Source organism: Pholcus phalangioides, unplaced genomic scaffold, assembly GCF_987345545.1.
Source record: "Pholcus phalangioides strain wild (caught in Gottingen) unplaced genomic scaffold, Ppha-v1.0 ptg000030l_1, whole genome shotgun sequence".
NCBI classification, from domain to species: domain Eukaryota; kingdom Metazoa; phylum Arthropoda; class Arachnida; order Araneae; family Pholcidae; genus Pholcus; species Pholcus phalangioides.
The window spans coordinates 6,335,030-6,360,920 of record NW_028301620.1 but is presented as its reverse complement, the minus strand read 5'-3'; the positions used below and the strand labels follow the sequence as shown (position 1 = coordinate 6,360,920).

At 33.4% G+C, this 25,891-nt stretch overlaps 1 protein-coding gene across 2 annotated transcripts in view; it reads left to right on the top strand.

The window, feature by feature from the left end:
- The window catches only part of LOC149067497 (uncharacterized), a 28,281-nt gene extending 5,832 nt beyond the window's left edge, over positions 1 to 22,449 (top strand). For both annotated transcript variants that reach the window (XM_089252631.1, XM_089252632.1), the window contains 10 exons: positions 1,127 to 1,220; positions 6,292 to 6,432; positions 7,556 to 7,677; positions 8,854 to 8,956; positions 9,201 to 9,383; positions 12,060 to 12,290; positions 16,297 to 16,465; positions 16,640 to 16,720; positions 19,663 to 19,724; positions 21,347 to 22,449. In XM_089252631.1, the coding sequence (XP_089108757.1) occupies positions 1,127 to 1,220; positions 6,292 to 6,432; positions 7,556 to 7,677; positions 8,854 to 8,956; positions 9,201 to 9,383; positions 12,060 to 12,290; positions 16,297 to 16,465; positions 16,640 to 16,720; positions 19,663 to 19,724; positions 21,347 to 22,312 (2,152 nt within the window). In that variant the 3' untranslated portion in view covers positions 22,313 to 22,449. The remainder of the gene's footprint in view (positions 1 to 1,126; positions 1,221 to 6,291; positions 6,433 to 7,555; positions 7,678 to 8,853; positions 8,957 to 9,200; positions 9,384 to 12,059; positions 12,291 to 16,296; positions 16,466 to 16,639; positions 16,721 to 19,662; positions 19,725 to 21,346) is intronic.
- Positions 22,450 to 25,891: the final 3,442 nt, after the last annotated feature.

The window sequence follows — 25,891 nt, the reverse complement described above, 5'->3', positions numbered from 1 at the left end:
CCATTCTATTTATAAACGCAAGAAATATAATTCTAATTTGCAGTTAAAAAAAAATGTTTCTGTCATTTCATTACTTGCATGATGGTTTATCCTTTACTGGCATGATGGTTTATCCTTTACTGGCATGATGGGGTCATTTCATACCTCACACATTGTTCATATTGTCATTCCTTAAGAAAGAATTGTATCTGGTCCATCCTGTTATCACGAAGCATCGATATATATCCAAGGTTTAGCATAAGGATAGTCTGTTACTGAATTGTACATGAGATCTCTGTGATCAACATGTCATGGTGTCATTTGCAAAAACTTAGTGTTTTAGACTTCGAATATGACTAACTTTGGTGCTTGTAAAAATATGGTAAATATTTAAATTTGTAAATTTCATTTTGCGAGTACATTTTAAGTATATTTGTTCATGTTTTATTCATGAAAATTGTGTTCAAAAATTTTATGTGATTAAAAAATATATATAAAAGTCATGTATTCCTCCATTTTGATCGTTTTTGTCGCACCACGGTCATTTTCTGTACACGAGGGCTAATTAGACCGGGACCTACAATTTATTGCCGATTCCGAACGGCAGGTTTGTTTTTCGTACTCATCGTGAGGTTGGTGCGCTAACCCCTCGATGGGGGACTCCCTGCGGTAGCATTTTTTGCTGCGGTCAAGTCGCCATTTTTTGTTGTACCCCTGTGTCAGGAAAGTTTTCTGACAAGGACGAACTGGGTATCGAACTCGCGACACCTCTAAACATCCTTTGGTACTTTAGGCGAGCATCTTATCGACCGGGCTACCGCGCCCTATTCCTCCATTTCTTCTGAATGTAAAAGTTCACTTTGAGAAAATAATTGAGGAAAATTGGAAAATTATTTTGTGACTTTATTGATAGATGAATGAAGTCATGTAAAAAACCAATTACTTTGGTGAAAACTTTTTTGTTTGCTTTTTAAATGTATTAATACTTTTTGCTGGGGTCAAAATGGCACCACAACGCCAGTTACAAGCACAGAATTTTTGCAAAGCTAGTTAAAGGTCAATTGTTGTTTATAATAAAAATATATGTTTGACTGAAATGAAAATAGAAGTACAGTATATGTGTGTAATAAAAAAAAATCTTTTACAGAATCATCGGTTTTCTGATTGGTGTATGCATAGCTTTTTTCGTTGTTATCGGGGATTTGGGACCACCTCTAGCTTCTCAATACTTATTTACTGAAGTAGGTTCTCAATGTTTATTTTTTTTAAATTGATTCCGAGTTTATCAAATTTGTTTTTTTTAGTTGCTCAGAAAAGTGAAATATTTATGTCGAAACGTGAATTTTTCTATGACAAAACAAAGTATTGGTTGAGTGAAGCATAAAAAGAAATAAAAAACTTATTCAATGTAATGTTATTTATGGGTTTAGTTATGTTTCAGTCCAAAATATCTTATAAATTTGTCTGTTTTTGCTTGATCACTAAATTTTCATTCGAAGTAATTTTAATTTGTTTGCAAATTTTCTTGATATTTATTTTTCTTCCCAACTACCTTGCTTTTAAATTTCCATGTTGTTCCACATTCTAACTTGAAATTTGCACAGAATTTTCAACAAATTTGTGCAAAGCAGAAAGTACTATACATGTTTATTGTCTAAAATAAACATGATTGTCCAATGTGTGCATGTTATGTGTTGTTCGAAGCACTGCCATCCATCTTCTGAGTTTTGAAGGGAGAAATCAGCAAGTGATTGATTGTGTAAATGCATGAATTTCAATGTTATGGGGTTAAATATTCTCTCTGGCGATACTTCTCTTGAGACTAAATCAACAAAATATTGGAATGTGTCTATTTATTCTGGTGGCAACTGAATTGGATAGAAATCAGTTTAAGATAAGAACAAATTTTTAACTAAGTATCCATTGGAGCAGTAATCCTAACTAAGGTCAGAAATTTGTTCCAAGACTAACAACATAAGTCAAGGTAAATTTTTCAAATGTTAAAATTTTTATTGAATATTTTTAAACGCTAACCATTCATAACAAACATAGTACAGTTGAATCCCGTTATAACGAACTCCAAGAGACTGGAGAAATCACTTCATTATAGCGAAATTTTTTTATCAAGGAATTCAATTTGGTTTTGCATTGTTCCTATGTAAACTTATCTGGAGGATTACAAAAGTGTTCGTTAAAACGAGATTTTCATTATAAAGGTTTTTGTTAAAACAGGATTCAACTGTATTAGTGACTATATGATATTAGTTTGATGCTGCAAAAATATATTTCACTAGCTATAATACCCGGTGCTGCCCGGGTTTTCTTCAATGAGGCTTTTTTGGATCACGTGATATCTCCCTCTCTTTTTCTTGAGGGACATACAAACCGTGTCCAAGTTAACCAATATGGTGACCTGCGCGATTCATGAAATAAACAAATATAGATTTACACAGAAACATAGAAATGAATATATATTTTTCTTTTTTTAAGGGGCGCTAGGTATTTCGATCCCCCCCCCCCCTGAACTTCAAGTTATCCATCTGTCTGTTCCAGCTTCCAAAAATCCTTAGTTAAAGCTGCGGAACTTAGTTAAAGCTTTTTTCGATGCACTTTTCACGGGCTCATAACTAATTTTAAAATATCCTAACCCACATGAATTTATGCAAATAAATATCAAAATAGACAATATGGAGACATTAATTTTCATACTTGAGAAGATATAAATGAAATCAATGATATTGCTCGAATATCCAACTCAAAAGTATAGGTTTGGCTAATTACTTCATATTTAATCTCCTGGGCTTCGTATATCTCTAAGCGAACTGAATATTTCAAAAATCGAGAATTCAATACAATTTTTAAAATTATTGATGGGGCAGAAAATCCCACTAATTTCCGCATTTCTACAGTAAAATCGACAATTTTAGCACTGATTTCTATGAGGATCACCCTTTTCCTGACTCTCAAAGCGATGCTGATGATGATTATGACGTCTATTCAAAAAGCTTCATTACTGAGAGTATATTGAAAATGTGGCAAACCATTATAAAGGCATAACTATTATACATATACTAACAGGATTAAAGAAGTGACAAACCGTTGTAAAGGCATATACACGTCTGAAACACATTGCTAGGGAACCACGGTAACCAAAGTAAACATTCGGAAAGTGATTGTTGAGGCCCAAAAACCATTGTTGCCGAACGTTTTTGCCCGTTTGGGGCATTTGCCACGGGCTGACGAAATTTTAAAGTAGCCTATCGTTCAAGTCGGGTCCCATTTGGTATATATGCAAAATTTGGCGACGATTGATCTAAAATTGTAGATTTGTATAGAGAACACACACACACACACAGACAGACAGAAAATCAATTTTATATATATAGATTTATTTCAAGCACATATTTTTGAGATGTGAACAAATATAGAAATAGATTAAGAAATTCTGGCCACCTGCATGAAGCAATTTAATATGCTGGACACATTTTGTCATATCCTGGAATTTTTTAACTTGAATCTTGTCTTTTTTTTTAGAAAATTCATTATTTTAGGTTAATCCCTGATTTCAAAACTACTTTCAATTTTCATACTCTTGCTTGTTTCCTTGAGAAACTGTAGGAAATATCTGGGGGGGGGAGAGCTCCTAAATGTTACTGGGGGGAACATTAAGAAGTCACCAACGAATAAGGCAAGTACATGAAATCAAATTGCGTGTGTTTGCCTTATTTGTTTGCTTCTTAATGTTCTTGTATAAAATTGATTTACTCTTCCGCAGGGGGAAGGGGGACATGTTTGCTAAACGCCAAAACTGATGCCACAGTGGAAACAAAATATTTTGATATTTTCTTCTCAAACTCCAATCAAACTCAATTCAATGTCCTTCCTAGTTTTTGCTAAATCGACTTGTATTTCCCAACCCCAAAAAAAAATTGATGAAATTATTGATTCAAAAATATTTAAATTATGGTCACTTATCTAAAATGTTACAGGGGAATATCATTTAAGACATCTAATTTTGGTTTTGTCAAGTAGATTAAATTAACTTACATACTTTTAATGAAAAAAATTTTAATGAAATTTTAATCATATTGATCAAGTTGATTAACTCATCTAAAATTTTTAACTGTGATTAACAGTTGATTGATTAATTGAATCAGCTCTAATATAAATGTCAATTGATGTGCATCAAGGTAATGTAAGTAGGAGTATTATTATTTTTAATTCTTAGGAGAGTGAAAAAAACGAAAGGAAATCAAAACCTTTCTTGTAAAAAAAGTAGGAGGAACAAGGATTTTTTTAAATTGCCATGTCACACTTTCTTCTTTTGATTTGCTTTCCATTTTTGATATCTTTTTTTCTGAACCCTTAAGTCCAATGCATGGCTTAGAAGCACATGTGTTAGTTGCATGCCTTTTTCTGTTTGCACCTGGTACTTCAAACCTTTCAGTTCTAAGTATATTGAATTGAATCAGTATGTATATATTACTGATATAGCTATTGTAAGTGCCTTGTCTTTTGTTTTGCGAAATATAAGGAGGAAGGAATGCAAAACACAGAAGAAGCACACTAATGTGAAAGTATCAAATCAGTGAACGAAACAAAGTATAGATGACTGGATACAAAGTGAAGATAATTGGGAAAAAAAGTAACATTTTCTTCTGTGGGCAATCGAACCACCAACCTTGCACTTTCCCAGTGTGTGCTCTACCATTAAGCTACAGAGGATAGACATTTTCTTTCCTAAGAACACTGTTCCTTTAGGCTGAATGGCACTGTGCAGTAGACAGCCTCATAATTCAGCAACAGCTTGTAACAAAATTAGCTTCCAGATGCATTAAATGCCCCTCTTTATCAAGCAACTCCATCACAGGAGGCGTCATATTTTATTCAGTTCATACACGCACGTTTAACAAGTGTGTCACTGATTTAAATTCAACTCACCTAAGCATGCACTGAATCTTATGTTGTGGCATCTAATCATGTTTTTTAATTAATTCTATTACTAAACCACACATGCACCTCATAAGCATTCCTCTGAGATATTTCTAACAAATTGGTGAGTTTCTGAATGTGCAGGGAATGTGTTGTATACCATCATTAATTTTATTTCTGAGGAATTCCTGTCATGTGTTACAAAATTGCTACCATCTGCCTTCCTAATTTGGAAGCAAATAACTCTGCAGTTTATTTTGCGTGCATGATGTAGTATGGGTGAATTTTTAATGTTGTAGGCCTAAGTGCTCTCTGTGGAGAGGTTTTTTATAAATGGTAGATCGGCTAACACATTTGCACCTTGAAGTTAGCAAACCATAGAAAATAAATTTCAGCCAATCACTGTGTCCCCACATTGACATTAGCACAACTGCTGGGAAAAGGGCCATGAAGCAGCTGTAGATAGTGCATACGTGCAGCCTTGGTAGAAAACTTGAATGAAAAGAATTAGGTGTTATAGAGTAATCCCCTCCTGATTGTGCAGCACTTTCATAATCAAGCTGGTGTGGTTCTTTCTGTATAAGCTGTTATTTTTGGATACTTATAGACTGGACACCCTGTATTGCTGCATTATATGTGTGTTTATTTTCAGCAGTTTGTTGCACATGCAAGTTCCTATTTTTCTCCATAAAACAGTCTTCTAATCAAGTTGGTAATGCAAGTTATTATTGGCCCAATCTTTAAATTATGTGCCTGTTATGCCATATTTAATTATGAAGTAAGCACCTGTAACATGTTTAGCTTTTAATGTTTAAATAAGTAATTTTGCAAAGGTTTCAATCTCTATTTTTAAACCAGATCTCTTAGGCTGAACACATATTGAGGTGACCACAAGGTAGTACATAATAAAGACTAGCGACAAAACAATTTTATTGTTTTGCTCTACATCACACATACTCATGGAGCATGACAAAGAAGAGAAAAAGGCCACTCAATGAGAGATAGGTGCGCGACTTGAACAATCCTGTTTGTTTTCGCCTCAATCTGCTGATTGGTCTGTTTCTCCTTTTTTTTCTCTTTTCTGCGGAAGGATCATCATCATAATCACACCCATACATTTCAGAACCTCTCCAGCCATTTTCTCTATCCTTTTCTTCTTTTAGTATGTGTGGACATCTCTTCCTCCACCTCTATGCATTTTTTTCTTCCTAGTTGCTATTCTTGGAACTCATACCCTTTCGCTCCACTATGACTGCAGCCTAATCCAGCTGACCTTCAGTTTCAGTTAAGGTTTAGAAAAATTTATATTAAATATGCCATACTTTTTATGTTTTTTGTTTTTTAATTTATTTTCATGTCTATTTATACTCCTTTATGCAGAATACTCCAAATCTTAGAGTGATGTTGTTAGTAATGCTTGGTTTTTTTGTTGCCTTGCCATTGGGATTGCTGAGAAAAGTTGACAGTTTAACAAGCTTGAGCGCTCTATCAATAGCATTTTATGGATGGTTAGTTTTGAAAGTAAGTTGCTCTTACCCATTAAATTTAAAAATGTGGCTCATTTCCTGACTCTGTAAACCTTTAGTTTTTTAATAATTGCATTATTGCAAATTGTTTTTAATTATTCTCTGCTGTTTTGAAAAAATAACTCCATTTACAATGATAGTTTAATTAATTAGCACATATTAAAAAGTAAAAAGACTGTTTTAATTTTTTTTAGTTCAGGTGCTGTTTATTCATTGGAATATTTTTAATTTTTGATGCAATGTTTATAGTTCTGATTCATTTGAACAACAGCTAGGAAAACAAATTATTTTCCACATTTGCTTAATTAATCTAATTCTAGTTATATATATATATTTTTTGAAAATTTTTCTGTCAATTTTTCATTAATTAATTTTTCTTTGTCATTCATGTTGCTATTAAAACCAATTTGGATTGGGTTTATAAAGGTTCATAACCTATTTTTTCATCCCCTCAGGAATTAAAAAAACATGTTTTTTGCAGCGAAGGTATAAAATGCATAGCATCAACCCTCAACAAGTTTGAGCCAGGCCCATCATTTGGGTTACCCCCCCCCCCCCACATTGGCTTTAAAAAATATAATAGAAGTGAACAAACAAGGTGTAATATATATATGTTAATGCCAAAGCCTGAAATTCTGAAATTGGCCAATTCCCGAAGTGGCCGGTGAAAAAACTTTTACCTAAATTCTCAGCCATTAAGTGAAGTCTGATATATATTTTTTTAGGAGATGGTCATTTTTACTTTATACATTTTAGATAGTTTTTATCAATTTCTAATTTAAATAGTTTTGTGACAATACCCAGAAATCAAGTCTATTTCTGTCAATCATCACAATACTAGAAACTTCTTTTTACAACTTTATACAAAGATATTTATTCATACCCTAAAAATTTTTTATTCAAAATGAGTTTAGCCCTCTTCATTTTAGATAAGAGACGTTGTACTGTATGTAGAATTATTAACTCAGCGAATAAAAAGTGTCTTTTGCAGACAATTTTTTTTAGAATTTGGTGGAAGAATTTTTCAATGTGAAAATGATTAAGTTTTTTTTATTAGTTTCACCAAAAAATATATATATATAAGAGTAACAAGTGTAATAATTTATGTTCATTCACAGATATTTTCTGAAGCATCTGCGCAGTTGATTGCTAACGAATGGTGGCACAAAGTAAATTGGTGGCAACCTGCTGGATTACTTCCTTGTTTACCAATCTTCTCTATGGCCTTATCCTGTCAAACGTATGTTTTGTGTATCATAAAATAAAGTATTTTTTATTAAAATTTTTTATATTCAGTGATTTAGATCTGCCATAACATTGCAATATTTATTTTATTTCATTTTGTGTAGATCTTCTAAAAGCAGTCTGAATGTTTTAAAAATAATCGCTCATCTATATAATACCAAAAAAGTACTTATTATTCCATGGCCAATGGCGTAATTTATAATTTAATATCATTGAAATTCATCACTGACTTATTTAACTTGACTGTGGAGAAAGAATTAGAAATTTGTTTCAGAAACATTTTTTTTTTGCATGCAGAATTTATGAGGGCGTGATTTAATGTCTGGGTTTATATGTTCATCAAACTATTCATATAAATTTTGCAAGAAATTATTTATATTCTGATGATACAAATGGGTTCCACTGAACCTGCTCTTAAGATCATGACCAATTCATAACCAACCAATTCACTGCTAGCCTAGATTTTTCTCTTGAATTAGAATTTTTTTTCAGTCTGCATGACTTTTCAGTATAGGGCTTCTTAGATAGAAATTGAAATATATAGAGTATAAAACTTGTATGTTATGCATTTTCATAGTCTGTTTTTTTTATCTTTCATTTTCTAATCCTTACCAAGATCACTTTGATTGCTCAAACTTATTTCAGTTGTATAACATCAATATAGTCTCCATAGTACAAAGTTGCTTTGTTCCATAAAAGAAATTTTGTTATGCATAAATACTGTACTATACATGTGTTTCTTTTTATCTGTGTTAAAATTCAGAAAGAAAATATATAAATTTCAGCTTTATGCAAAAGCCAATAAATTTTTTTTTAAAGTTGGAAATCTATATAAATTTTGAAGTAAAAGAAAAGTTCATCTCTTTTTTATAAAAACATTTCTATGAAATTTATATTACCGAAGGTGGATCTGTAAAAACATATCATTGAATCCTTATTTAATGCAAATATCTGAATGAAGGAATGTTAGTACTACAACAAGTTTGGCATATTATTGAAACATGATTAAGCTCGTTGTAATCTTGTATGTATTATTTGTTCACTGAAAATTTGTGATGCTATATCAGGGTTAACTAGATATAAATTTTCAGATACTATTATCAAGTTTGTCAAAGTTTTTATATCCATACTTTGTCTAATCTCATTGCAGTTTTTTTAAATTTCTTTTCAGGCAGCTTTTTGAGTTTTTTGATACACTTAGTGAGCCATCATTGAAGAGAATGATGTCGGTTGTTAGTGGAGCTGTTTTCTTATGTTCATCTGTTTACATTCTTGTATGCTTCTTTGCTTTTATTATTATTTTTTCTATACCTGTAATTCACTGCAAATTTTTTTTTTGGGGGGGGGGAAGTTTTAAATTGAAAAAAGTCATTCATAAATAATTATAATGTAATTATTAATTATTATTAACTAATATTGTTTATAGCTGCAGAACAGCTATTGGTTTGATTTATTTTGGGAAAAAATTAACTGATTATTATGATTTTATACTGAAACTTCTATTACTTTCTTTTACAGGTAGGAATATTTGGATACATTGCTTGTCATGATCAAGTTATAACGGGAAATATTCTAGTCAATCTTACTCCATCCATAATGACAGAATGCATCAAGTTTGGCTTCATTTTCACCCTTGCTATAAGTTTTCCTCTCTGTTTATTCCCTTGCAGGACCAGTCTTCATTCTCTTTTATTCAAGCAGGTGTACATTTTTTTAACTCTCTTCCAAATGTGATAGATTATGCTCTGACACTGAACATGAAAAATAAAGTAATATAAACACCTCCCATACATGAATGTGATAGTTGCATGCATTGGAACTAATCAACATAGATATGCTAACAACAGTGACATAATGAAGCATACTAGGCTTTTGTGGCCATAGTTCAAAGAACACATTATTTTCAAGATATTTTGCTAATATGGTGGAAAGGTATATGGTAATAAGTGTGTGTGGTATCCTTTAAAACATTTAGTTTGCATGAATTTTTTGTAAGCATTTTCAAGAAATAAGTCTCTTACAATGGGAACAAAGCTTATAGCGGATCATGCCCTGCTAAGGATTATAAAATTTACATATTTTGGAAATTTACTTGATAGTGTGTTTTGAATAAAATATGAATTTGTAAAATTTTAGGGTTTGAGTCACTTTTCAAAGCTCCTTTAGTTTTATTCTAGCTTTTGTTTATTATGAAATTCCACTTTTTCTTTAACTCTAAATTTCTTTATTGGCTTCGTCATTTTAAAAGGTATTTTGTGCAAAAGATATCGTATAAATTTGATTCAGATAAATAAAATATCATTACCTTGTCAGCTATTTTGTTGATTGTACATAAATCTCAAATGTGCATTACTGCAGATGTTCAAAATTAATATCAAGCATGCCATCAATAATGAATAGAGCCTAAAAATTCAAGCGCTAAAAATGGTCTAAATAAGTGGGCAAAAAGGCATTTATAATTAATGTGAAAAGGGGAAAGTAACTAAAAACTGTGATATTAGGGGTCCAGAAAACTGGATAAAATCTTGGCTTGCACTCATTCCATCTATTGTTTCAATAATAGGTTAGATATTAATAGCCAAATTAATTTGACATTATCATGCCAAAGAAAAAGTGTTTGTGGTCCCTCAACATTAGGTTAGAATTTAATTCAATCAAATGCATGATATGTAATTAGCTAACATGCAAAATAGTATTAGCTGAAATTAAAGAATAATTATACCAAAAAAATAACTTTTTCATATTGAATCATTAAAAAAACATTTTGTAATAATGATATGTTTTTCACAAAATTTCAAAAGATTGCACTTTGTATTTTATTTATTTATTTATTCAATATTGGTCCTATACGAGAGGATGCGGAAGTTATGTATGATGAAAATGATGATTGATGATACAGAAAAATTCAGAAATTGTAGTTTCTGTTGGTCTGCATTGATTTAAAAGAAAAGATCTTTCAAATTCTGAACATGATTTTTCGCATATCTAAACTAACTTTCTGATTGTTTGTAGTTCATTAATCTACAGCATGAAATCAATCAATCAATCAGAAATAAAATTAAAATAACATGGACTCTAGTCCCTAGAGCCTTGTCAGCTCCTATCCCCATCCTCACCCTGTTGTAGATATGCTATGATGTCAACCAATGGGTTATCATGGTTGGACAGTCACCGTCAGCTATTCAGCAACAAGGCTATGCAATGCGTGAGCATGACACGTAGAGCATATTGAGAAACAAACTTCTAATTTACTCTCAGCTTTTCTTATACCTCAGTTGCTTTCATCTACTATAGAACTCTTATATTCTTGATTTGAATTTGACGGTGTATTGATTGCTATCTGAAAGTTATGTATAGCAGAGAATGGAAATCTTTGTCACATCTATGCCAAACACCAATTTTCGTATCTCTCAGGCACTTATGCCTATTGGATTGGATTTTAGGTTTATTGACACAAAGACCTATTAGGTCAAAATGCACCAAAACAAATGGGCAATTAAAAATAAGATAAAATTTATTCTTATCGTGCCAGAAAAGTCTAAAAATACATATGCTGGACATAAAAAAATGATCTGTAAATTGTAAAAAAAAAAACTGTAATGTGTCATAAAAACCAATAGCTTTGATGAATTTCAAAATGTAAATGCATTGTAATGGTCATTTAAAAGGCCATGAAGTGAAACATGACTTTAACTAGAACTAAGATGCGTCAAAGTGAACATGTATTCTGCGCTATTGAAAGTGAAAGATATGAGCACAAATATGCATAATCAATGACTTATGATAAATTTAGCATTACACAGGGTGCACTGTGAGGAGGCCTATCACATTACATCATGTATGCCTATTTAAATGGAGCCAGGAGTGTTGGGGGGCTTGCTGATAATAATTAATAATAAGGATTGAGCATTTTGGAAAAAGAATTTTTTTGAAGTTCTCAATGCTAAAACATCAGTTCTACAGAATATGGCCTCTAAAATTCATGAATAAACATAAAACGATGTCAAAATAGGCATTTACGGTAGGAAAAATTTTGAAAAGACATTAAAAAAACATTTGAAAGTAAACAAAAAAAGGCATTTATGGCATTTTGCCTGAACTTTCAGGCTCTAATAATGAACATGAAAAAACCCCTTTTTTTTCCAAATAGAAATCAAGTTTTCTCTTTAGATCAGATGAGTTTGAGTTTAAAGATCTGACATTGTTGTAAAGACCCCATATTGTTGTACCCCATAGTTCTGTAATTTTGTATACCATGGTATTTTCCTAATCAATTCCAATTTTTTTAATTTCAAATATTGAATTTGATATTCAATTTTACTGTTTTCTTTAATAATATTCCTTTTTCCTTCCCTCCCCCTATCTTTTCTGTTGTAGGCTCATGGACACCACGATATAGCTGCAAATTTTATTCCTGATCACAGGTTTCGTTTACTTACTGTTAGTTTGGTTATCGTGACTATTGGCGTTGCTATTATGATACCTAGTATTGAATTTGTTCTTGGCATCATTGGATCAACTATAGGCACTGCTATATGCTTGATATTTCCTGCTGTGATATTCATTCATGACACGAGTAAAAACACCGCTGAGAAGCGTGTTGCTCAAGTGAGTACTTGGCAAATGAATGCTGCTTCATAATCATTCAGTTATTTTTACAGGACCTATCTTTCATTGTCTGTTCAAAATAATACAATATTCTCCAACAAAATTTATAATTAAAGTGGAGTTATTGTGCTTCCACCTGATTTGAATTAGGTACAAAATCCTGAAGAGGTCAAATTTTTTCACACACAAATTTTGCAAAACAAATGTTTCAACCAGATACTTCCTGCTCTCTCCATCCCATGGGTCGAGATACAGAAAGTCATGAGAAATATCCCCCCCCCCCCACCACATCAAAGATGTATGTGGCTGACCTAATATATGTATTGGCATCATCATTGTGCCACTCTCCTCAGGAGTTTCAAGTTTTTCCTCCACTTATGTTTCAGTCTTGGTAGTTACCGAATGTGTTTTCAAGGAATACAGTTGGACTTCAGTATTCTCGGGGGTTGCGTTCTGGGGATAACCATGAATACAAAAAATTCACTACTAACACAAACCAAGAACTTTTGCTTTTTTAGACATCTTGTTTGTATCTGCTTTATACAGAAGAAGTAGAATGGGCATCCAGTGATTCTCAGTGATGTTTTCTGAAAGAATATTATAATGTCTTTTAGCTGTTTCATCTTCATTTCAGTTAATTTGTAAGAGTATGATAACTTCCTACACTGTCCTGACCATTCCTGACCATTGGCATAGGGGCATTGGTTAAAATTGGTTAAAGTCGATAGAGCCTTAACTCTGTTCTGTTTGAAAGAAAAAAATAGTATGGTAACAAGGCATTCTCTTCCAATTAGCTGGGTCTATGTCATTGAAACGATCCATTGCCAATTTAAATTTACAAAGTCCTTGCACCGTGTTGCTCACAATGAACTTGTCATCCACTTCTTAATCATTTTGCCATATCACTTTAGTTTCAGGAGCAATCAATTTGATTAATCCCTCTCCTGTCAATTTCTAAATTTTTGTTAATTCAATTCTCCAATTTCTTTCTATTTCCACTTCATTGAACCCTTCTTCATCCACCTGCTTCACTAACCTAATAGTATCTTTCATAACCGTTTCGGCTGGCTCTATAGAAATGGATGTGTCCTCAGGCACACACTGTGGCCAAAAGTTCTTCTGATACAAGATGTTCCCATCTTTATAGCTTCCACAGTTCTAGCAATGACGGTAATGGCATCGGGGAAATTCATCCATGATTTTAAGTCATTTCCTGCATTTTTATCTTCTTTGGATACCTGCACAATCATCATTGAGTAATGTGTATAGTGATCTGGGACATGGGAAAAAATTAAATGAAAGGAAAGCTAAGGCTACTTCAACATCATAAATAGAAAAGGGGGTTAGAGGTTCTTGCTCTTGAATGGAAAGCCCATAGCAATAACTGCTGCAGCAGCGACTGAAAAATGATTGATATTTTGAAAAGAGTATAATGAAACTTTTTTTTTAAACTTTCATTACCAGATTCACCCCGCTTCCCATCCGATACAGACATCAGAGTGTTCCTGAAGGTTGATCACGCCTGGAAAATCCAGCCAACTTTATGTACTGCAGGGGTTGCAAACTTACAGCTAATACTGTTAATACATAAAAACAAAACAATACAATACATAATTATAGCTAATACATAAAAAGGCACAGTCGTTTACTTCGCGACCACTTAACCAATAAAAGCACCTGATACCGTCTGGTTCCTCATCTGATGCTCGTCTTCCACTATGAAGGTTACCATCAAGGTCCATGGGTTCGAATCTGGGCATAGGTCGTCAGAAGCAAGTTCTTTACCTACTGAATCTGGGGAGACCATAGATGGATGGTCCCACCCAACTCCACTGGGTGAAAATTGCCTTATGGCGATATATGACTGGAATTGGTGTGCAGTAAAATGGTTCCTCATCTGGGGTAATGGCTAAGATTGACAATGGTCGATGGAGCCTGGGCGGTGTATGGTATGAAGTGAAATGAGTGTTCAGGTTTTCTAGGGTTCCCAACTTTGAAGCGCAATTGTGAACCAATCTCCCCCTTAAAAAGCCTCACCACAGAGAGCAACAGGGCCTACAACAGTACAATTATTCAATCATTACATAGAAACAAACTTCGCGATAGGTTCACAACACGTTCATGCACATTCTAGCATGTACCAATCCATTAGAAATTCCGTGGAGGAATGTGTACAAGGTGCATGTACGGTTAAGTAGTAGTGTTCTGATGTTGCCATCTATCTGCATAGGACGAATGAATATTCTAATGAGTGCAATTTAAGTGTTGTAAGGTCTGTTACTCGCTGCGGCAAGATTTTTTATAAAAAGGGAAACAGCCTCTCATTTATGCCTCAAAGTTAGGAAACGTGACTGGAACTATTACTTGCACTTGCGACTAAGAAATAGAGCCATGACAACCACATGCATAAACACATTGTTAATACAACAGTGTTTTGAACACCAACCTTTCAGCTAGGAAGAAAATCTGTCCAGAAGCATATATAAATAGTAGATTCTGCTTTATAGTTGGCCATCATGAACAGAAAACGATTCATGCTAGAGCAGTGTTTCCCAACCTTTGTTCCCCGGTGACCTAGGATGCCACAATATCGGCTAAGAGATACCGCGAGATATTATGAAGATAAATTAAAAAAATATTATGGTCCACTTAAAGTCTTAAAATTAAGTTGAATTAATTTCTCTCATGCATGACAAACTTATCAGATAACTCGCCATCTGGTGGCAGGGCCAGCAATGTGAGCTTTGGCCTGCCTTAGGTCTGGCTGTCCATGTATGTCCCCGTTCAATGCACACAAGCTTTAAAGAAAGAGGATTCGTAGGCTTCATACTTTAGTGTTCTAGGGTGCTCACCTGGCTAGTTAGAGGACGTGGGTTTGATTCCCCACAAGACCAGTTGAATTTTCTTTCTTGGATTTATTTTTGCATCAGCCAGCTGTTGAAACCTTTGTAGTAATAGCGGAGAGTGACATCACCTTCGGATGAGCTGAAAGACCATTTGTCTACACTTATCAAGAATGCAAAATGCAATAGATAAGTAGTTTCCATCTTTTTCCACTGAAAATCTCGACTGGGTTGTCTCACCATTTGATTTTGCAGACAGGATGGAGGAAATAGATTTCACTGCTTACAAACGAGATTAATTTATTGATCTTTGCACCGATTCCACACTCAAAAGTAAGTTCACCAAGATTGAGGCGTTGGTGGCTGTTTTTTGGCTTGGAATGAGAGAGAAATATCCTAATCTAATGAAGAAAGCATTTAACACACTTTTGGACTTTTCAACTCATATCTATGCGAGCAAGTCTTCTCTGCTATGGTAACAATAAAGTATAATGCAAGATAATTGACTGCAAAACCTTGTGGACAATTTACGTGTTTCGTTGCCAACTGTAAGGCCTGATATATCAAGTATCTGTGCTCTAAGCATCAATCACAAGTTTCACATTAATGATTAATCGAACAAAACTCTATTGGTGTATTTCTACTGTGATTTTTGTTGTAGTAAACTGTATTCTATATTCAAGGAAGAGTGCCCCAAGTTTTTAATGCTATTCCCGAGGGTGCCTGCGAACTTCAAAATGTTCGGATATGATCTGCTAGAGAAATAAATAAAATTGAAAAAGAAATTAAAATGGGTAAAAAATTATCTTCTATTATTTGCTGTAAGGCAACTTTATATTGTCTTACGTCTGCACCTTTATACGCCCAGAGGCATATTAGCAACTTTTGTTAGTAACAGCTACTTTAACATAGTTATTGCCATTTTTATATAGCGACGTAATAGTCGCGTCGAGGCACAGAGATGAAAATCACTGCTATAAGAGAACAGTCCAGCAAAGTTCTTTAGAGCGGACAAGAAAAGTTGCCACACAAATTTTCTTTTCCATGTGTAGTACACTCCCAATAATATTACACATCCCCATATTTTATATGCCAATTTCATTTTATTGATAATATAATTTTAGTTGATATTCAAAACTTCTGTACTTTTTATTTCACTATAGATTGTGATGTGTATTGGTATGTTCATATTGGTTGCTTGTACATATTCCACTTTGCAAGAAGGAACTCAAACTAAACGACAAGTTTCAGAATTGCCACTTCCACGCCAGTCAATGATAAAGGAATTGCCACCAGAAAACAAAGCTGTTTCTGAGGTGCCATTTCTTCAAGGTGAAATATTTGTTTCATCGTACATGCACATCTGCATCATTGACATTAATTTAGTTTAAAAAATAAATTTTAAATTAATTGCTGTGGTGGAATGGACGGTTTTGTAAATTTTTGTATTGTATTTTGTATTTGTATTGAAGTTTTTTTCCCTATCATTATTATTATTGATTGCAGATAAAGTTGTGCCTTCTAAAGAGGAAAGCAAAATTTCGGAGAAAATGAAAATAATTGAGAAAGAGCTGGAGGCCAAGAAAGGTTTAGCCTATTTTAATCTTAAATGACAAATGACATGAACATTATGTTGTTTTTTCCCTCTAGGTCTTTGTTATATATGTGAGGAAGTTATTAACCCCTTCATATGCAGGCTTTTGGCAACAAATTTGGACATTGTATAGTTGAAATAGCAGAGATAAATTTCAAAAACTAGTGTTATGGTTAACGTATGGGAAATAAAGGGTAAAAAATTAGTGGAGTAGGTTTTTACACTCTTTTCACCCTTTCTGGTCGTCTTGTATATACAGGACTCAAGCGCGTGCGCAGGAGAGAAAGGGTGCATTGCATTATTTTTTCAGAAATTATTGAGAGAAGGGCTCAAATGGCCTCAGTCCCTAGGTTCCAGCACCTATGGTAGGTCAGGGAGATATGATCAATGTGTTTAAAATTTTCTATGGGATGGATAGAATGGTTCAATTAATATACAGTTCAGTTATTAATACACTGGCAATCAACTACTTCAACAAGGGAAAACCAGTATCGTTTGGTAAGGGACAACTCTAGGTTGTGGTGTTGCAGGGGTTTTCTCTAATGGGGTCGTTAATAAATGGAATAGCTTACACCCAGGTATTGTGAATTCTAACACAGTTGACACGTTTGAAAAGAAATACTGTCTCATAATGGGATAAATCAAGAAGCTATCCATATGTAAACAACATGATTTTTTATGGGCAGTTTATTATATATTCTCATAATTTTTCGTTTTTTTAATAATAATTTCCCTTATTTTGTGTTGCTGTATTTTTTATATTGGGCATCCTTTTTTTTTGCTTGTTGTGGCCTTTGTATTTGTGCATGTAATAATTTTGTTTTTTTAACTTGTCAAACCTTAGCAAAAAAAAAAAATTATAATCTGAAGTAAAGGGGAAAAACATTTAAGAAAAGAAATTCACCTATAGGGTTACCTATACCGGGTAGGATATATATAGGGTCTTGATACAAGGAAAAGAAAGAAAGTGGAGCACGAATGTACTTCCTCCATTTGCTTCGAGCCAAAATATTTCATTCCTGTACTTAGAGAGGTTAAGGGAAACTGAGTATAGTCAGTGCACTATAAGTTGTTTGCTACCTGAACTTATTCTGAGCTAACTGTATAATTATCTGGTGCAGATGGTTGCCTCTTATAAAATCAGAAGGGTCATTATATTTTTTTTATTCAGTCATGGTTTGTTTGTTCAGCCACTTGCAGTGTATGTTTTTCTTCTCTAACAAGAAGGGTATTTGCATTTCTGTTTGGTTTATTTGGTTTTTTCATAATAGTTGTGTTGAAATGGTCAACACATATATTTTGAGTGACCGGGAGAGGGAGAATTTCATGTTTACAGAATAAAGGATAGAAATCCAGGTAGACTCAAACTTGAAATGAAAATTTCACGTTGCTATACTAATCAAAAACTTAGATATTTTCTCTGCAGCTTCTATCATCTTTATAAAATTGCCCATCCTTCCTTTTTCAAACATACTACCAAGGACGTAGCGGAGGGACTTGGGAAAATGACTGAAAAAAATGTGAGAAAATGACTGAAAAAAGGGAAAAAGATGGCCAAATCTATTGTTCTATCACTTTGGTCTCCCCCGAAATGAAGCGGTCCCCCATAAACAAAATTTCTGGCTACGCCGCTGCATACTATGCATGGACTTTTTTATTTCAACAATAATTTTAAGCCTTAATGTTTTTGTTTGTCCCACAATTACTTGTTATATGTTTACTTTGAAGTTTTATAAGTTTTTGTTGTTAACTTCTTCTAAGCTCAGTATATTGTCAAGAGAGTTGTTTGCTTTTATAGCTGTGAAATTGTGATAGCTGCATCAAACCCACCTTGCTGTATGCCTGTAAAGGTGGGACGGCCGAACATAAAACATATTGATACTACTCATGGATACAATCTTCATTACAATATAGAATAATAACTTGGGGATGTGATTATAATGCCAACCTACTGCCTATCAAACCTTTCAAAATAGATTTCTCAAACTTTTAGATCATTCAGTTTTGACTATTTGTGATACCGTCAAAGACATGTTGAGTTTACGACACATGGTTATCTATAAATTGGTATTAACACTATGAAGTGTTAATATCAATTTTTTCAATCAAAACAAGAGTTTATGCTCTTTTAAAAAATTCATTTCTCTGAGACCTGGAGGTGAAACATTTAATATCCCTTTACATAGAAAAGAAATATTTAAAAAACACTTCGTCTATTTAGGGTGTCTCATATGAAAGGTTGTAGAGGAAAACTGATATTATATGCAGCAAAAAAAAAATTGAATTAACCAATTTTACAAAATATGTTTCTTAGTGTTTTCTCCAAATCCGGGATTACACTATAAAAGTTTAATGAAAGTTCTTTTTAAAAACTTGAAAAATGCAACCAATAATCTTGGTTGCATTCCCTAGAATGTAATGAATAGGCTTATTGGTTTGTTTGTTTTTTCAAGTTTTGTGCAAAATATGTTTTATTAAACTTTTATAGTGTAATCCCGGCCTAATGATAATTTATCAACTAAATTTATATATCAAGGAAACAGTTATTTTCCGGATATTATGCTGAGGTGAACTCGGAAAGAAAAGTCATCGCGTCTCCGCCGGGACACAAACCCAGGCCCTCTTGCATAATATCCAGATGACTTTTCTTTCCGAGTGCACCTCAGCATAATATCTGGAAAATAACTGTTTCCTTGATATATCTTGGGCTGAGAAAAAGCCATCTATCTCTCTAAATTTATATACTCTTTAAAATTATTATATGTATCTCATGCCATTCATTGTAATTGAATTAATGTTGAATTTTTGTTATAAAATCTGACATTTTACATACATGGAAAATGATTTGAATATGGATGCTGATAAATAAATTGTTTCAAAATAATGTAAAGAATATTCTCCACTTCAGTTTTTGTAATGTTTCTAATATTTTCAGATACAGCAAATATAGGGGAAATAAGACAGGAACCACCCATTCCTCATGAGAGTGATGCAAAGGTATACGTATAATTAAATTTACTTTTTTTGACAAACAACAGCAATGGTAGAATGTCATCTGGTCAGATGAATCGTTGTTCACATTATTCCAGACTAACGGATATGTTTATGTTTGGAGAACGCCAGCACAAGCCTATGATGTTGACTGCTCCTTCTTATTGTTAAGCATGGAGGGAGATCAGTGATGCTGTGGGGCGCGATGTCTCACCGTGGTCTCGGCCCACTTGTCGTTCTTGATGGGCGGGTTAAAGCATCAGTTTATGTCAGTATTCTGGCCCACCATCTTCATCCAATGGTACAATATTAGTTCCCTGATTCTCGACCTGTTCCAAGATGATAATTTACCTGTTTACACTGCTGGAATTGTCAGAGACTGGCTTAATGAACACGATGATGAACTGCAACACCTCGTGTGGCCCGCTGAGGCCCCTGATCTTAACCTTTGTGAGGTATTTTGAAGGCCAAACTGCGCAGTAGGTTTCCACCTCCAAAGACATGTTCTGAATAAGTGACCTTTTTGCAGGAGGAGTGGCTACATATCCCTGTGACTGTTGTGCATGACTTGTATTTGTCTATCCCACAATGGATACAAGCTGTAATTAATGCAACAGGAGGGCCAACCACCTATTAATAAAGATTTTGTCTTATTTCACACGTGTTCATATTATTTTGTCCAATCCCTGTATATATGCAATAGAACCTGTTTCATAATATTTTGAATTAATCTGGACCTGCCATGTTACTGTGACTGAAAACAATTTTTTTTTCATCCATGGCACTGCTCCACCCAAATCATCTGTTGAGCCTCAGATGATGAGACGATGCCTTTCTGGGTGAAGGCAATCTTGTGGCAGCAAGAGAATCGCTCTGTGAAGCAATCTTTAAGTTTCTCTTAGTACAATTGAAATGTTAGCCTAGGGTCTTTGATAATTTTCTGCTCAGTAGGGACATTTAATTCTACCGTGATAAAAAGGAGAGAGATTGAAAGGGGAAGCTGGAATAATTATAAAAGCAGGTGTTCCCTGGACTCCTGCCAATAAAATGGAGGCTTCACGCCCGTTTTGAGAATAATGTTCTGAATATGATATAAAAATAGAGAGTGAGTCAATTCATTTCTCATCTAAGTTTATAGAGTTCCTGAAATCTTCCCAGTGACCCCTGGTAACAGCAGAGGTTTATAACCAGGACACTGCTTTGGAGGTTTATTCTGAAAGCAGCATGTTAGAAGAAGAAGAAAACATTTCTTTGATTTTGGATGATTTTTGAACTGTAATAAAGATATTTTTCTCAATATTCTATTTTGAGTGATGCATAAAGTCTATTAATTTCAGCAATGAATGATTTTTTTTTTTATTCCTTTATTTTATACAAACAAAAATTTGACAGACCACAGTGTACTAAATATTATTATTATAGCACAAGATTTCTTTGTATAAAAACAGTTTCGTTATCTGTTGCTGATGAATATTTTTTAGGAGAATTTGATAATATATTGTCAGTTTTTATTAGAAAATCTTATACCTGTGTATGTGTGTGCCCAAAAGAATTAACTATGAGATAATTAATTATAAATCTGTATATTAGCTCAATTGTGTGAATTTTGCCTCTTTTTTTCCAAACAGTTGGAGAAAGTGAATCCAGTTGGCGATCTAGACCCACAGGCGTTGCAGAAAGAAGACAAAGAGATCCAAAAAAATAACATCATGAATAGTCTAACATCTGCAAGCAGCATGGATATAGTATTAAAAGAGAAGCAGGAGCTTCTTATTCGAAAACTAGAAGAGCAAAATAAAGAACAGAAACTCCTAATAGAAGAACAGAAGAAAGTCCTGCAAGAAATGCGGCAGCACCAAGAAAGACATGGAGAAAAAATGGGCTATGAGTTGTCAAAGAGCACTGCATCTATTAATCAGATAGAAGGAAAACTTCAGATCAATATAGACAAAGACAAGCAACTCAGTGCTAAAATCAGTCTTGTAGATATTCAACCGGTAGAAAATAAAATCAGTAATATCGCGCAAAGCAATGTTGGAGTAGATGAGCCTGTTAAAATCGATGATCCAAAGCTGCATAGAGAAATTAAGTCATCTCTAAATAAAGAAAAAACAAACAGATCATATGGTTTTGAACCTAAAAAAATTATTAGCCCAAATCTTATAGAATCACCACCTGAAGTGAAGCCTTTAAGACAAGATGGTGGGATTTTACCAAACAAAGAGGCTCTCAAACCTCCAGAGAACTTGAACAATGGGCAAATCAAACGGGTCAGTAATGCGTCTGAATTCAAAAAGAGTGTTGACAGTATAGGGAAAATGAACAGTCCAAATGCTAATTTACCTAGTAGTAAGGGCAGTGCTATTTTGCCTGACAATGTTAATAAACAACAAATAAAAGCTATGCAAGAAAACAATGAGAAAATTGAGCAACCACCAAATGTAGTTCCCAATGTAGTTTCTGGTTCTAAAGTAAAAGAGAATCCCTTAGAAAAGGGTGGTGTGTTTTCACTGAAGCTTCATTCAATGAATGAGAGTTTAAAAATGAATCCAGAAGCTTTGGAAGAGATAGGAAAACATGAAATGAAAAGGTGATAGGAAATTAAAGCAGTGAAATAGAGTTGCAGTGTTAACAGAAGCTAATTTGAAACTTCACTAATCAGGATTATATATAGGAGAAAAAAAAGTCATTGCAAAGAAAATTCAGCTGTGATATAAGTGACTGTTTTAAGTATGTGAAAACAAGTGTACTGAGAGAGAGAGATTCTATTCAATACATCACTACTATTTTACTATTATTGTTATAGTTTTAAATTTCATGTTATATTGCATTTTGGATTAATGTTGTATAGAGATATGCCATAGTGAATATTTTCCCAAAAAATAATACCATTATATCAAGTCTACCGTGATACGATATGGCAAATTCAAAATATTTGGCTGCTGAAAGAAAGAGAAATATGTGTATATATAGGTTATATATGGGTTCGTATATTGAGTTTAAAACTGTGTCAGGGTTCCCAACAACCTGAAAAGTCAGGGAAATTAAAAAATATTGGGCTAAATTCAGGCAAATGTGCAAATACAATCGAACCTGTATGAAACAGAACATCAAGCAACTGAAATAACATTCTGTGTCAGCCATATTTTTGTTTTATAAAGATGCCTATCAAAGCACTAATCATTGAATGGTTGATCTCTCTTCTAATTCTTCATTCAAGACAGGTTTGTGTCTCATACAGTGTCTGTCTTAGACAGGCTTCACTGTATTTAATAATAGGGAAACCTGCTTAGTCGAAAAAAAAATATCTCTGAGTGGAAAACACTTGGGAGGTTTAGGTTTTTGAATTATATTTTTGTTTGTTCAGGAAGAAGTTGAAGAAATTTTTTAGTTTTGGTTGGGGATCAATCCAATTTTGCTGGGAACCTTGTTTGAATTCCATTTCAATGCAATATCTCAGGGATCATAAGAAAGATGATTTCAAAGACTTACGAAGGGCCATTCTATGTTAGATGAAGAAAAGCCCTGTGTACTTGAAGAATGCTCTACCAATTTTCTTTTATTATTATTTACATAATTTCTAGAACGTATTGTGGAAATTTTTATACAAGATTTAATAATTATGTAATATTTTTTGGTACAATGACAGTTTTTCTTCTTGAAAGGGTACTTTGCATTTTTCAGGCCTAAATAATGTTGCTTTTATTCATTACTGAGTTACCTGACAATCTAGTATCAGAAAATATGTCAGTTTTATGTCAGTGTTCACATTAACTGCATAGTTTTATAATTTTTATTTAGTGCTATCGGAGATGATGTTTGTTATTGCTACAGTGTATTTGAAGTTTCAAGATGGTCAAAATATATATTTCATAGTCAAGTGCCATTTCAATAAGTAAAAATATAAATGTATGTGGAAGAATTTTTACTTGCATATTTGAAGTTGGAGTTACTGTAAAATTTGTCTCCCTGATGTTTTTTTAGACCGGGATCTTCAACCTTTTAGACATTGCTGGCCAAATTAAACTTTCCACACAGCCCGTGGGCCACCAAGTCATACCGTGGTATTCTTGGATATTAAATAAGGTTTTCTGAAAATATTGAACACTTATTTATTCTAAAATTATTTATTTCATATTAAATTTAAATTTTTATTTATTTTCAAATAACTTTCTTCCATTAATAAATAAATTTAATAATTATTTTAGTTATTTCTTTTATTGAATTTGAAATTTTCCCAATAATTCTGAAATTATTTTTTCATTAATTAGTAAATTATTTTTTTCAAAAATTCTTAATTTTTTCATGAATTATTAGTTAACAATTCTGAAATTACTCGTAATAGTAAATTACTCGTAAATCAGAAATTTTTTGTGTACCTTTTAAAAATAGTGACAATGAGATCAAAAACCCCAATAACGTTTGTGAAAGAAAGATTCTACATCTCTGTAATGCTTTCTCTTGTCTCTGACCTTCATTTCTATGTGTGAATCCAAAATGTGTTTCTTGTGGTTGGTTGCCATTTCTACAATAAAATGCTAAAACACAGCATTGCTCAGAACAATAAATGCAGTGTCGCTTGACTATTCATCTTCTAAACTATTTTAAATAGAAATTATATCAATATTTTAATCAAGAAACAGCAGTGTTTTCTAACAGAAGCTGCCATTTCCATCTTAGAGCAAATGTCAAACTGGCTTACTAAAGTTTGAATAATAAATTTGCTTCCTCCCTAACTCCTTACTTCCAGAACCAGTTCATATAGATAATAAGTATTCATCATTTTTCCAGAAAGTAAAAAAGTTTCCAACAAAAGGGGGATCTGTATGATCAACTTTCTCCCATCAAAAGAACAAAAATTAGCACTTGACCAAAAATTTTTTCCATTTCAACAGGTTTTTTTTTTAAATCTAAAAATAGACTAAAGGCCCATTTATATGTGCAGTATTGCAGTAGCATTGGGAGTTTAGGTTTATTTACGATGAAAAAAGTTTATTAAAAATAATTAGGGTTTCTTATAATTTTTAGGATGCTCATTACTAGAAAAATAATTTTAAAAATCATCTAGTTTTTTGAGATAAAGTGAAAATTAAATTCCAGTGGTAATACATAAGCAGCATACAATTCGCATTGATACCATGTGTTATAAACCAATATAGTGAGTTATTGCCAAAGATATATAATTATAAAAGTGATTTTAGGGAGATATTGGGCGCTGATTCCGAATCGGGCATTAATTTTGTCATATTGGTTCTACTTTTTAGAAAAATAGCTATTGTTGTGTGTGTGTGTTTAGCGGGAAACAATGCGCAAAGCAACGGAAACGTAGTAGAAGCAGCATTAAAGAAAGAATAAAAAAAGTTCCGCAGCCAAAAAAAACAATGGACACCCGAGTGGCGTGGCGGTAAGATGCTCGTCTACCATCGTGAAGGTTGCTGTTACGGTCCCAGGTTCAAACCCAAAGGGAGGATATAAATAAGATATTTTCCCTAACGAACCTGAGGCGACCACCGATAGATAGCGCCTTCATTTCCAACCCATCTCATCAATGGCAGTAAATTGCAATATAGCGATATGGCCAGAGTTGGCGTTTGGTGAAGTAGCCAACAACAATGAATATAGATCGTCTGTTCAACGCTGCGAACTTATAAAAATGTTATAATTGTTATATATTTTTTTCATTACCTATCGTAATAAAATTATCCTTTCTTTATACCAGTGTATGTTTTAATAAAAGCTAACCTCAGTTTGTTAGAAATCTGTACCTGATGGAAAAAGCTAATGTTATTTTCGGTTTCGGTGACCCAAAAAACCAAATTCACCAAAAATATCCAATGCAACTGAATTGTTATTATTATTTCATTTTTTTGCAGACCCACTGTGTTATCCACTAGACAGTTTTTCTGTTCCGTTCAAGACAGGTTTTACTGTATTTGTGATATTAATGCTGTGCTACTGTGCATTTGGTTTGAAGAGCTTCAATGGGAACTAGGGCAGGGCCGTCTTAAGAGCATCTTGGGTCCCCGGGCCAAGTGATTTTTCTGAGACCCTACCTTTCAAATTCTCGAAAAATTCAACTACTACTACTTTTTTTTGGGTCTCTTCTCTTTGGCCCCCCGGGCCCCATGCGTTAAGACGGCACTGGACCAGAGGTGTATTTACAGGAGAGGCGG